General features: G+C 39.2%; 1 protein-coding gene across 2 annotated transcripts in view; it reads right to left on the bottom strand.

Annotated features, from left to right (window-relative positions):
* faf1 (Fas (TNFRSF6) associated factor 1) overlaps positions 1-14056 on the bottom strand; it is a 205743-nt gene that overhangs the window by 163926 nt on the left and 27761 nt on the right. For both annotated transcript variants that reach the window (XM_034179711.1, XM_034179712.1), the window contains exon 7: positions 13059-13150. In XM_034179711.1, coding sequence (XP_034035602.1) covers positions 13059-13150 — 92 coding nt within the window. The remainder of the gene's footprint in view (positions 1-13058; positions 13151-14056) is intronic.

The following is a 14056-nucleotide window of genomic DNA, read 5'->3' as shown; positions in this document are numbered from 1 at the left end:
ATTCAGACTTATTCAGATATCTGCAGGTTCATCATTTTTATAATGTTGAAATTAAATCTGATGACCCCAGCACAAATAATGTTTTTTTGAAAGTATTCACAGACGCTTATAAACTTTTACCTAGTAAAACAGTATCCAAACTTTATAGAGGGCTGCAAAAACAAAAAGGTAGTAAGACATTTTATATAAAATCTAAATGGGATGAAGAACTCAGCATTGTCCTGTTAGAGGGTGATTGGCTTAAGATGTGCAATACACAACAAACCACAACAAGCTCCAAAAGGTGGAGGGAATTTGGGTGGAAGTGCCTCATGCGTTTCTTCATTACCCCATTCCTGCCAGGCTGCTCAAGGAAGTCCTACCATTATTTAATGCTTCAATCTTAAATATGATCAATCTATCTTTGTTAGTTGGTTATGTACCACAGGCCTTTAAGGTGGCAGTAATTAAACCATTACTTAAAAAGCCATCACTTGACCCAGCTATCTTAGCTAATTATAGGCCAATCTCCAACCTTCCTTTTCTCTCAAAGATTCTTGAGAGGGTAGTTGTAAAACAGCTAACTGATCACCTGCAGAGGAATGGTCTATTTGAAGAGTTTCAGTCAGGTTTTAGAATTCATCATAGTACAGAAACAGCATTAGTGAAGGTTACAAATGATCTTCTTATGGCTTCGGACAGTGGACTTATCTCTGTGCTTGTTCTGTTGGACCTCAGTGCTGCTTTTGATACTGTTGACCATAAAATTTTATTACAGAGATTAGAGCATGTCATAGGTATTAAGGGCACTGCGCTGCGGTGGTTTGAATCATATTTGTCTAATAGATTACAGTTTGTTCATGTAAATGGGGAATCTTCTTCACAGACTGAAGTTAATTATGGAGTTCCACAAGGTTCTGTGCTAGGACCAATTTTGTTCACTTTGTACATGCTTCCCTTGGGCAGTATTATTAGACGGTATTGCTTAAATTTTCATTGTTACGCAGATGATACCCAGCTTTATCTATCCATGAAGCCAGAGGATACACACCAATTAGCTAAACTGCAGGATTGTCTTACAGACATAAAGACATGGATGACCTCTAATTTCCTGCTTTTAAACTCAGATAAAACTGAAGTTATTGTACTTGGCCCCACAAATCTTAGAAGCATGGTGTCTAACCAGATCGTTACTCTGGATGGCATTTCCCTGATCTCTAGTAATACTGTGAGAAATCTTGGAGTCATTTTTGATCAGGATATGTCATTCAAAGCGCATATTAAACAAATATGTAGGACTGCCTTTTTGCATTTACGCAATATCTCTAAAATCAGAAAGGTCTTGTCTCAGAGTGATGCTGAAAAACTAATTCATGCATTTATTTCCTCTAGGCTGGACTATTGTAATTCATTATTATCAGGTTGTCCTAAAAGTTCCCTAAAAAGCCTTCAGTTGGTTCAGAATGCTGCAGCTAGAGTACTGACGGGGACTAGCAGGAGAGAGCATATCTCACCCGTGTTGGCCTCTCTTCATTGGCTTCCTGTTAATTCTAGAATAGAATTTAAAATTCTTCTTCTTACTTATAAGGTTTTGAATAATCAGGTCCCATCTTATCTTAGGGACCTCGTAGTACCATATTACCCCATTAGAGCGCTTTGCTCTCAGACTGCGGGCTTACTTGTGGTTCCTAGGGTTTGTAAGAGTAGAATGGGAGGCAGAGCCTTCAGCTTTCAGGCTCCTCTCCTGTGGAACCAGCTCCCAATTCAGATCAGGGAGACAGATACCCTCTCTACTTTTAAGATTAGGCTTAAAACTTTCCTTTTCGCTAAGGCTTATAGTTAGGGCTGGATCGGGTGACCCTGGACCATCCCTTGGTTATGTTGCTTTAGACGTAGACTGTGGGGGGTTCCCATGATGCACTGTTTCTTTCTCTTATTGCTCCGTATGCATCACTCTGCATTTAATCATTAGTGATCGATCTCTGCCCCCCTTCTCGGCATGTCTTTTTCCTGGTTCTTTCCCTCAGCCCCAACCAGTCTCAGCAGAAGACTGCCCCTCCCTGAGCCTGGTTCTGCTGGAGGTTTCTTCCTGTTAAAAGGGAGTTTTTCCTTCCCACTGTGGCCAAGTGCTTGCTCATAGGGGGTCGTTTTGACCGTTGGGGTTTTTCATAATTATTGTATGGCCTTGCCTTACAATGTGGAGCGCCTTGGGGCAACTGTTTGTTGTGATTTGGCGCTATATAAGAAAAAAGTTGATTGATTGATTGATTACTCCTCAAATTACAGCTAAAGTACAAGGGTTTGATCAGCCGTGTTGGAGACAATGTGGTCACTCGAATGCCAATCACTCTCACATTTTTTGGACATGTACAAAATTAAAACCTTTCTGGGACAACGTATTTGAAACAACACAGAGTATTTTCTCATATGCAATTCCCAGGGATCCCCAAATCTATCTCCTGGGCCTTCTAACAGAAGAGGCTTTTCAGAAAGAGGACATGTACCTTTTTAAAGTTTTGTCAGTTGCATCGAAAAAAGCTATCACAAGGAACTGGATTAAACCCCACCCTCCAAGTCTTAATCACTAGCTGGACATTATAGAAGAAATCTACATTATGGAGAAACTGACCTTTTCTCTTAGACTTAAAGGACATGTCTTTTTAAAATGCTGTAAAAAAAATGGTTAGAATGCACACAAAATGTAAACTAAATGTAAACAGTGACCCACATGTTTTGTTTGTTTTGTTACTGCAAATACTCCAATAAAAAATAAGTATAAAAGAAATTTAAAAATAAATAAATAAATAAATAAATAAAAGCTGGACAAATTTGTGATGTGATTTTTCGCTGGAGTGAGGAAAGTAGACAGCAGTCTGTGCATGAAGTCAGTGGACAGCATCACGGACTATTGAGAACAATTTTGGACTCCCATTTAAAGTTTGTGTTGGACTGTTAAGCACCAGTGAGGAGTGAAAATATAAGCCCCTTTTCTGTTGTTTCTAAATGAATAAAATATCAAATGACAAGGATGTATTTTCGCCATTATATAAAACAAATAATGAATGTCTTTCCATTCTTTCATGAGGTGAAAGCTGGAACGTACCATTCAATGAGGCTTTCACCTCATGAAATATTCGTACTATTGAACTCATAAATATTCATTATTTGTATAATGTAAACCCACCTAATGACAGTGATAATCTGCCACTCAAAAAGTACTGAACTTAACATTATTTATTATTATTTGACATGGCATTCATGCTCATTGTTATATACTAATATAAAGTATTTTATATAACATCTAAATAGATCCTTATCATTTTACTGGTGGATTGGATGTTGTGTGGCATTGTCTATTTGTCCCATTATATAGAAAAATAACCCACTGCATGACTGACATTATTTACCATGCACTTGGGTCTCGTACATTTCCCTCCACTGAATGACTCCACTACTTTTTTCATTAAAATGCATCCATGGTATGAGTGAGCTAAATGCAGTATATCATAACCCGAATAAAGGTTTATGCAGTGTTCTTGGGGACATCTTTAGCAGCCACAGAAGCACTGCGACATGAAGAACTGGACAAGTTCTAAATGTGATTTCTCGCTGGATTGAGGAAAGCAGATGTGTGTGTCCACACAGTCTGCTTTGGTCCTCTGACTGAGCTCAGCAGTGTGTCTGCAGCTGGTCTGCCAGGCAGAGTTGAATGCTGTACAGATACAGCCATCTCTGCCCTGTTACTTGATGCTTGATTCCTGTTCTAAAAACAAACACCTATCTCATTTTAAGTAAAATATCAAATGACGAGGCTCTATTTACGTAGCTATCGTACAGGGTGTCCAAAAAGTGTCACCAAATCATTTGACTCAAATTGTACAATGGCTAATCTGAATTCTGTTTTGGTTTTTTTTCCCCCAGACATCAAGATATATGTGATGAATTTCTTCTAATTGAGCAAAAAAGGGAAATTGGTGGAATTCTACTTTGAGACCAAATCAATTGTGCAAACCCAATGACAACATCAATGTCATTTTGCAGTTAGAAAAGCTCCAGACAGAAAGACAACATGGAGGATTGTAAAGAAGTTTCAAACTGATAGAACTGTTCACAATGTTAAAGGGAGAGCTGACTGAACCAGAGGAGCAGTACACATATTGAGCACGTCTTGTGAATGCCAAAACTCTTACAAACTGAGGTGAAATTAGAAATGAACACCAGAGATAAAATTCCCTGAGATATGCTTCAAGATGACATATGACAGATATCAGTATCCAAAAGTGTATATGGCTTTATTTTTGTGCTACTTTTTTTGGGGGGGGGGGGGGGGCACCCTGTACAAAACTAATAAATAGGCCTGGGCGATATATCGATTTTAGTGATTAATTTGTGTTTTTTGTTGCGAACGAGTTAAAAAATTTGAGCTTTTTCTTCGCTTGCTACGGTGCACCTTTTTGTCCCCAGGACCTTCCGTAGACACGCACGCTGAAGGGTTCTGGGCTTGTTGACTCGGTTTGTGCTTCCGCCTCCTGGCCTCTAATTGTTGGTTGCATTTTGCTTGGCCACTCGCTACATCCTTCGTCCTTCATTCTGGACACATGGCCCAGAATGACAAGTCCATTAGTCTATCATTGAGATGCCATGTGTAGGAATATTTTCCTCTTCCTTGGTGTTTTCTGTTACTGTTCTCCAATTGTTCTGCAACCACTGAGAGAACAGAAACAAAAAGATGACCTTTCTGAAATGGTAAGTGGTCCATGAACAAACAAAAGGTTGTTGATGTTGGGCACCAGATTGATTTTTGATAGCAAAAAATTGCCGTAGATTGGGAATTATTAATCTCTAACAAAATGTAAAATCAAGAAGCAGAACATGACAGAGACAAGAACATCATTCAATAACAACAAAGCAAGAGAGGGAGGAAAATTTTAATTATGACTAAATTCTTTAACCATGCTGATTAAAAGTTCTGAACATAGCATCTACGAGTATTTGGGGTTATTGTTCAATAAATGTGTGTTTTCTCTTTCATGACATAATAATATAATGAGTGAGTATTACAGTGAGAAAAGGCATGTCATTGGAATGATGCAGAGGACCATAATGGCTCTGATAATGGCACACTGTGCACAGACAAATTGTGCACAGTGTGCATAGATGGTGTGACCACATTTTATTTTTAATACAGGCTAACAGATTGTCTGCTCCCTCTGTAGGGGACTGTGTCCTCCTGTGCTGTGATATGTCACCTATCATCTCACAATAAAAAAGCAGGGTCACTGTACACACATATGCTCACACACATGGGCCTCCCCACTCCAAAATGTCCACCGATAACATAGCCGACATGGAGTAATGAGCTCCCGACACCCACAATGACATTGATAACACTTGTCCAAATGGCAACGGTGCAGCTAAAAAGACACAGCAGCTACACAGGAGTGAGAAGAAGAGCAAAGGCAGGGATTGGGGGGTGTGGAGAACAGGACCATTAGCTGCCAACACAATTTAACTACCATTTAGCCTAACTAGCAGGAAAAGCGGCAAACTGCCAAATTTCTTCTTTTACAAGTGTTCCGCTGACATGACAAAGCTTGCTTGGCTGCCAACATGAGGAAATGTGTAGAGAGTTACAGTTAAGTTTAATTTTTAATCCGCTATGAACACACAACCATTACGGTGATATTGTTAGAACCGTAAAAATGTGTGTAGAAAGGAACTCTCCTGAAATTTCTCAGATTAACAGGATACTCTTTTCCTTGTGTTGTGTTTCATGTGGTAAACCAAATGAAAGGAAGTGATGTGTGATGTCACAGTACACCGAACAGAAATGGGTTTAGGTTAACTGAAAAGGGAATTTTACTACCGTCATTGAGCTTATATCTTGCCCATAAAAGATTTTTTGTTTTGTTTTGGGGGTTGGCAGGGTTGTATCTGTTTTTCTTTCTTTTTTTTGGGGGGGGGGGGGGGGGGGGTGTGTCTGCTATCAATGTTTAAAATTAATTGACCAATTTTCACAAAATGTGGTGAAAATACGATTTTGGATTGAAACTGGAAGCACAACATTTGGAGGGGGATCTGCGAACAACAGCATAGTCAAGCAATCAATGTAAATCTAAATTTTTGTTATTATTAAACTAGTGTGTTGACGACCTGTCACTGTGATGGCAAATGCTTCAACTCATATCAGGCATTTCGTGGATTAACCTTTTCTTTCCTCAGTTTGGATGCTGTTTGTTTTATCCTGCAGGAGCTCTTCTTTTTCATCATCAATTTTTGAATATGACATAAATTTTACATTCTTTCCCTTTGCTTTGCCAGTACATCCTTTTGTTCAGCTAGTAACATTTTTTTTCTTTTAGCTCTACACAAACTGTCCTTGGATTTTGATATTAATATAAGTTTACTTGTGATTTTGCCTGAAATGAAATAAAAAAATTTATTTTAAAGGACATGTAACATGTAATGCATTTGATCCAAAATAAATAAAAAATGGGGGGAGCTTTTAGAATTAGAAAAATAATTTTGATTATGTTGGGATGCAATATATAAAAACTGGACACATTTTCATACTGGAACTCCTACTGGAAATCCTAATTCCTACCTAATAAAAGGACTTCGTCAGTCACTGCTTCAAAGTCACAACCACTCAGTCACTGATCACGTCTTTTGTCTGCATCAACAAACAGCCCGTGGAATTAAAATGGGATGAAATTGTCAAAAAAAAAATAGATTGCAAAGAGTCTAGTGTGGCTATGTGAGTGGAGCATATAGTGTATAAGTTGGAGAAAGTATTATGTACAACTTAAAATACTGCATAATATGAAAATGGTGAGCAACTGGATTATTAGTAGTGAATATACTATGCCATTTGGCCTATGTTTTCAATAACTTTTGTTTATTTTTGTTTGTTTATTGCTGAAGTGGAGTATCATGCCATTGGTCTAAGTTTTCCAAAAGAAAGGGTCTATACGTTTTCAAAAAGAAAAAAGCCTCGTAAAATCAGTGGCATGCAACAGGAAATTTTCAGTTAAGGCTCGAGAAAAAAAGAACTTACCTCAGTATAATCTATCACACCTAGTGGTCCTTGACTCCTCCCCACCCCCCTTATATTTGATATCCTGTGTTGTTTCCTTTTTCTTTTCTTCCTTTTAAGGCCAAAAGTGAAAATGGTATCTGCTTTGTTGTTGTCTGTCAGATCCACATGGTGGGGAATTCTGGGGAATTCTCTTTGGCAACAGAATGCAAACAAAACCACATGACCTCAGCCTCACTTTCACATCATAACAATGAGGGATTCCCAGAATGGATGACAGCATTCCTAACAGTTTAACCTGTTGGAAAAAAGGCTAATTCTACCAAAAATAAGTGGAATTATTTGCTGTAACTTTGGTGAATGATCCTGTAAGTATCATTTCTTCTGTTTGTCAACATTTTTGAAGGATTTGTTACTCAGAAAGGGTCAAAATGTCAAAATTCTGTGAGGCCTGAAGTGTCTGACATTTTGCAATCTAAGTATGCGTACTGTCAATGGGACTGAATAACCATCTTGGATGCAAAGTTTGAGCTACCTGAATTATGTAACTGCTAACTGTGGTCAAAGAAACCTGAAGAGGTGTTCATTCTCTCTCTCTCTCTCTCTCTCTCTCTCTCTCTCTCTCTCTCTCTCTCTCTCTCTCTCTCTCTCTCTCTCTCTCTCTCTCTCTCTCTCTCTCTCTCTCTCTCTCTCTCTCTCTCTCTCTCTCTCTCTCTCTCTCTCTCTCTCTCCTCTCTCTCTCTCTCTCTCTCTCTCTCTCTCTCTCTCTCTCTCTCTCTCTCTCTCTCTCTCTCTCTCTCTCTCTCTCTCTCTCTCTCACCAAATCAATCTGCGATCTGCCATTGATCTGCTGTGACGACCCAGAGTGAAAAAATGAGGGAGCAGCCGAAGGGACGGACACACGGACACACACACTCACTCTCTCTCGGCATGACTGTTTATAAGCTGTGCATCAACAACAAATGAGCTAAAATGTATTACATTGCAACAGTAACAGTGGTAGTACAAATGTGTGTTTCCGTAAGTGACCAGTGTCCCTCAGGTTGACACATTTGAAAAGATGAAAAGATCTGTGCTGCCAAAGGAGCTGGTGGCCCTTCACCAAGAAATATTACAATTTTTCATCATTGTCAAGACAGTAAAAATTGGGGATACATTTTTTTGGAATTCACAGATTAAGATCTAACTTAAATTTGCAAGTGTTCCTCTGTCTCAGCCTGAGACGAGGGCATGGCTACACGACACAATGCTGGACATATGATGATACAATACATGAAAGAAGAACCTTCTCTGACTGATACTGACCACATATTCTTATGCCTACCTGTTTCCACTGCCAGGTTGTGGTCAATGAGCCTGTATTTGGTCAGTATTAGCCTCTGCTTCCTATCTCTGACAGAGCTACCAAGATATCGTCTATCCACAAGACAACAATTCATGTTCTCTGGAGGTATTCATTCACCTTTGTTAGTGGCTTGTTTTCTTCAATCTTCCAAACAGTCTTCTTTCGCATGATTAATGTTTTTATTGGCTCTAATTGATGTTTGAGAAAGAGACGTGGACCGAGCTTGGTGTATATGAGATTTTGTTATCAATTTTATTAGCTTAGCAGTACCAGATGGTTCAAAGGAATGTTTTGGGGTTCAGCTGTTGGGACTGGAGTTCAGATGCATTCACAATTTTAAGATTTGTTTCTGAACAACTACAGTGGGGAAAATAAGTATTTGATACAGTGTCGATTTTGCAAGTTTTCCCACCTACAACAAATGGAGAGGTCTGTAATTTTTATCGTAGGTACACTTCAACTGTGAGAGACAGAATCTAAAAAAAAATCCAGAAAGATACACTGTCTGATTTTTAAACAATTAATTTGTATTTTTTTGCATGAAATGAGTATTTGATCACTTATCAACCAGCAAGAATTCTAGCTCTCACATACCTGTTAGTTTTTCTTTAAGAACCCCTCCTATTCTGCACTCTTTACCAGTATTAACTGCACTTATTTGAACTTGTAACCTGTACAAAAGACACCTGTCCACACACCCAATCAATCGCCAAGACCAAAGACCTGTCTAAGGACACCAGGGACAGTGTCAAATACTAGATCTATGTTGGATGCTTGTCCAATTTCATGTAGTTCTGTATACTGAGTGGACCTCAAACCCCACTTCCATATATTGCTATAAATTTAATTATGCTGTCAAATATATTTCTTGTTTATTATTGAATTATTATTACCTCCGCCAACAAAGTTGGAGGAGGTTATGTTTTCGCCCCTGTTCGTTTGTCTGTTTTGGAACAGCCTGGAGCCCACAATTTTTTATATATCTTTATGAAATTCTAACTGAAAATTCGTATCGTTATAGGAAACAAGTGATTCAATTTTCAAGGTCATAGGTCAAAGGTCAAAGCCAGGAAAAATCCCTATCTTTAACACTGAATGAATTTTCAAAAATACATGCCTCCGCCTCAATCACTCTCATTTTTCTGTTATAGATTTACCAACACCACCAAAATTGGATGGAGGTTCCAATTTTATGCCTGCTTGTCTATCTTCCAGTTATCAGTCAGAAACCAAGTGCCAAAAAGTAATGACAAGTTGTGCATAGCAAATATAACCAATGTTCTCTGAAAAGTATCTGAAAAAGAATTCAGAAACCAAAAAAAGTAAAACAAACCTGACAACACCACAAAAAAAACTTCGATTCAAGTGCATGAACTAAATAAATACTCCTGACTAGACATGGGCCAATAACCGGTTTTACAGTACGCCGTGGTATGAAAAAGCCACAGTATCAAAACAACTAAAATATTCCATTATACCGTCCCTACGGTATGAGCGGGTTATGACAATTCTTGACAGGCAGAGTGGAGGCAGCCGCTGACACCCTTCCCCCTGGCGCACACCTCTGTCTCTGTTTACAACAGGCAGCTAACGTTAGCTAGCTCTGTATCATGGCTGAAGGAGGCGAAGCTTGCACTGAACTTTTCCCTCCGTCTAAAAGGACCAAGTCCGCTTTTTCGTTTTATTTTCTGCGGAATAGCCCTTCAAACCAAAAATGGTGGCAACAAAGCACTGTAGCTATCGCCTGTGTCGGAATCAGAGCGATTCAAGATACCCACAAAGGATTACATGGAAGGAGTAAACTTTAGCCCATCTTTGAAACCACTGAGAAGTACAAACGGTGGACTCAAGTCGTGCTTGTGGTCGACCAAATTTCTCCCACATCAATTCCAAGCACTTTGTTGGTGAAGCTGGGCCAATATTGAGCATCTGGAGTTCTGGACCTTATACCAGCCATATTTCCCCTGAAGCAAGTAAGTCATGTTTCCCACGGGGCAGATGCGACATGTCTAAAAGAGAGACTATCATTTTGGTATTTTCTCTAAAGTTATCAGTGGTATAGTGCTTGTAGAGGTAGACATCGTGTCAATTAGTGCGCCTGAATCACACGCGCTTCATATGCCATAATGTTGTTAAAGCACATTTTAAAGCTTTACATAATACCATGAAACTGTGGTATTTTTCCCATGGTTATCATACCGTCCAAATCTCATACCGACCCATGCCTACTCCCGATATTTGATCGCATCTAATTTAGCTTATGAAAAGCCACTTCTAATAGGACTTTGACCTTGAAAAAAATTTTCCAATGTAAAATTCTGTGGAATTGGAAACTAGTGTTGGCGGAGGTTTGCACTCTAAAAGTGCGATTGAATATTTTTTCTAATTATTCTCACTCTCTCTCAAATTTAAAAGAAGAAATTGGGCAACTGGGCAGAAATTGGCCAAGATATTTATTGGAATGCCCATAGTGCTGCTAAAGTTTGAGTTGGGTTAGGTACATCAAATGGACGGGAAAGAGGGGAAACAAATTTTGAAAAAGTTATAATGATGTACAAATATCAACAACAGTAACAGGGTACATACATCTGTGTGTGTACTTGACGGTGTGTGTGTGTATATATACACATGTATATCTAGATGATGTAAATTTATTAGCAGTGCCTTTGTTTATGATAGGAATAGGAAATACATGTGGCAAGGGGAAAGAGGGAGGCATTCCTCCTTTTTTCCAGTGAGGTATGGAAACATCTGCTCATCACTCGCTTACAGGGAGGACACTGGCAATTTTTTCAAAAAAAATTCTCCTAATGGTCATATTTTGTGCACTGTGTCAAGAAGTGTAATTCAGTTTCTATACATTCTTGCTGACAGCGGAGGCACAGTGTGTATTCTTTGGGCAGCCAGGTTTGTCTGTGTCTTCCCACATCTACGGGCAGGCTGTGTTCACCAAGTCTGCACTTTGTCATTGTCTTTCATGGGATTCAGATAGGGTTCTAATGTATATTGGTTCTCTGTAAAGAGTGAAATAGAACTGCATTTTACTTTGTAATTTTGTTTGACTTTTCCTATGAGTTATGTGATTTTGCTTCATAGATTTTGTAATTTGGTGGATCCTAATTTCAGCTGGCTCTGGGTTCAGGTGTTGAAGTGTGTGGATGGGTCTGATAAACTCAGGCTCACAAACAACTTAGTGAGGGGACACGTTTCTCAACTCTTGGTACTGTAAGGCTTTATAATGAGTCGGAGTTACTACTTTTCATGTGTGTCCAGAGTCTAATTGCCCTTTTCTGTGTTTTTGTTTTGTGTTTTTAGAATTAATGGATATTGGCCTAGTTCTGTCCTGCATGCATTATTTGTGGCACTTCCATGCACTTTTAAGATGCTTTTGCAGAACACTGCATGCACGGTCTCAATTGGATGTTTTTCCGATGTCTTGAATTCTTGGTTGCCAGTGGACCCCACTCCTCACTGCCATAAAGAGCAATTAGTTCAATTACTGAATTAAAGATGTTCAGCCAGATACAAGTTGTCATTTCTACAGGACTTTCATTTTATGGCATAGAAAGCCCTTCTCTCTCTCTCTCTCTCTCTCTCTCTCTCTCTCTCTCTCTCTCTCTCTCTCTCTCTCTCTCTCTCTCTCTCTCTCTCTCTCTCTCTCTCTCTCTCTCTCTCTCTCTCTCTCTCTCTCTCTCTCTCTCTCTCTCTCTCTCTCTCTCTCTCTCTCTCTCTCTCTCTCTCTCTCTCTCTCTCTCTCTCTCTCTCTCTCTCTCTCTCTCTCTCTCTCTCTCTCTCTCTCTCTCTCTCTCTCTCTCTCTCTCTCTCTCTCTCTCTCTCTCTCTCTCTCTCTCTCTCTCTCTCTCTCTCTCTCTCTCTCAGAAAGCTACACAACATCCTGATTCAATTCCTCCAATCTTCATTTGCCACACATGCCTGAAGCCAATGAAGTTGAAGGCTGGTCTCAAGAGACATCTCAGAGACAATCTCAGAGACATCAAACGCTGTCATGAAACAAACGATGTAGAAAAACAGATACGGCTATCATCTGAAGAAGAACCAGCAATTACCATGTATACTGACTCACCCAGTCCTACTAAAGGGTCTTTGTCACCTTAAAATAACCACGTGCAATGGAAGGAGTTATATGTAAATCGTGTCCTGTCAGTCTGACTTTGACTGAAGGAAGACTGCATGTTCAACTGCGTCTTGAGTGATCATCATCTTGCTGGAAAACAATGCCTTATTACAGGGCGGAATTTTCTGAGCAAATATCTATTTTCAGTGTGCAAAGTCACAAATATGATCATTTGTCATAGTTTGGAAAACGGCACAAATATACACAAGACAATCTCTGGCCAGTGACAAATAAAAATATCCATCATCAACCAACAATGTGCAAGAGAAAGCAAATTATCATTCATGCAATGAATAGAAAAAGTGGCAGGAATCTTCCCTTTCAAAATCCTGCAACAGAAGAAGAAAGAAGGAATGTGCTCCAGAATTCAAATGTCTCTCAACAGACAAGTGGCAGTGTTTACATCATCTGGATGTGTATTCACAAGTGGGCATAGACTGCCACCTAGTGTTCGATATCAGGTACTATGCTCATGCAACACTGAATAGTTCCAAGAAGAGTCCAGTGGATGGATGTAAGCATCAAACACGTCAAACAATGCTTGAGAATACATGGTCAGATACCTGTTTTTGCTGGTGCTGGCGGTAGGAGCAATGTCTGGGGTCAGGACATATAGGCTGTTGTTCTTGGGCAGGTGTAAACTTCTTAGTAACATCTGATTACACACACACACACACATACATACAACTTTAACACAGTTCAGTTCACTACACAGATGATTTTTAACTACAGAGATCTGAACAGCTAGTAAATACGTTTGTGCTCAGAAGATGTAGAAAAAAATTTGTATTCTAAAAATGATCATTTCTGATTATTTAAAAGTAACATCACACTCTAACATTTGCACAATTATCCTTTCTTGAAAGAAAATAACATTAATAATAGCTAGGGATGCACCAATGCCACTTTTTTCCAGACCAAGTACAAGTACGAGTACATACATTTTGGTGCTCGTTGATACCGAGTACTGATATGAATACTTAATAATAAATTACAGTTTTATGATGACTGTGAAAACATGTTTTATTCATCAGTTGTCCCTTACTTTTTGACTATAACTGCTACCAATATCATTAGCTTTGTTTTAATTTTCAAACATTTCACTTAAATCATGTAACTTGACATTTTGGCTACAACAAATTTTAATTTCAATTTCAATTTATTTTCATTTATATAGCGCCAAATCACAACAGAGTTGCCTCAAAGCGCTACACACAGGTAAGGTCTAACCTTACCAACACCCAGAGCAACAGTGGTAAGGAAAAACTCCCTCTGAGGAAGAAACCTCAAGCAGACCAGACTCAAAGGGGTGACCCTCTGCTTGGGCCATTCACAGACGAATATACAAGAAATGCTGTTGGCGCACAGGACAGGAGGATCGCCAACACGAACACAACTCCCATCTCTGGATGGAGCTGCACCTTAAACAGAGAGAAAAAACAGAATCAGGCATCAGAAAGACAAGAAATACTGTATAATTTGTCAGCATTAACCAACAAGAAAAACAGAGAAATACTAAGGTGATCGCCGGCCACTAGCCCTAAACTTCACTAAAAGACCC

Source organism: Thalassophryne amazonica, chromosome 10 (genome assembly GCF_902500255.1).
Source record: "Thalassophryne amazonica chromosome 10, fThaAma1.1, whole genome shotgun sequence".
In the NCBI taxonomy this organism is placed as follows: domain Eukaryota; kingdom Metazoa; phylum Chordata; class Actinopteri; order Batrachoidiformes; family Batrachoididae; genus Thalassophryne; species Thalassophryne amazonica.
Note: the sequence above shows the minus strand (reverse complement) of the source record. Positions and strands in the feature narration are given on the sequence as shown.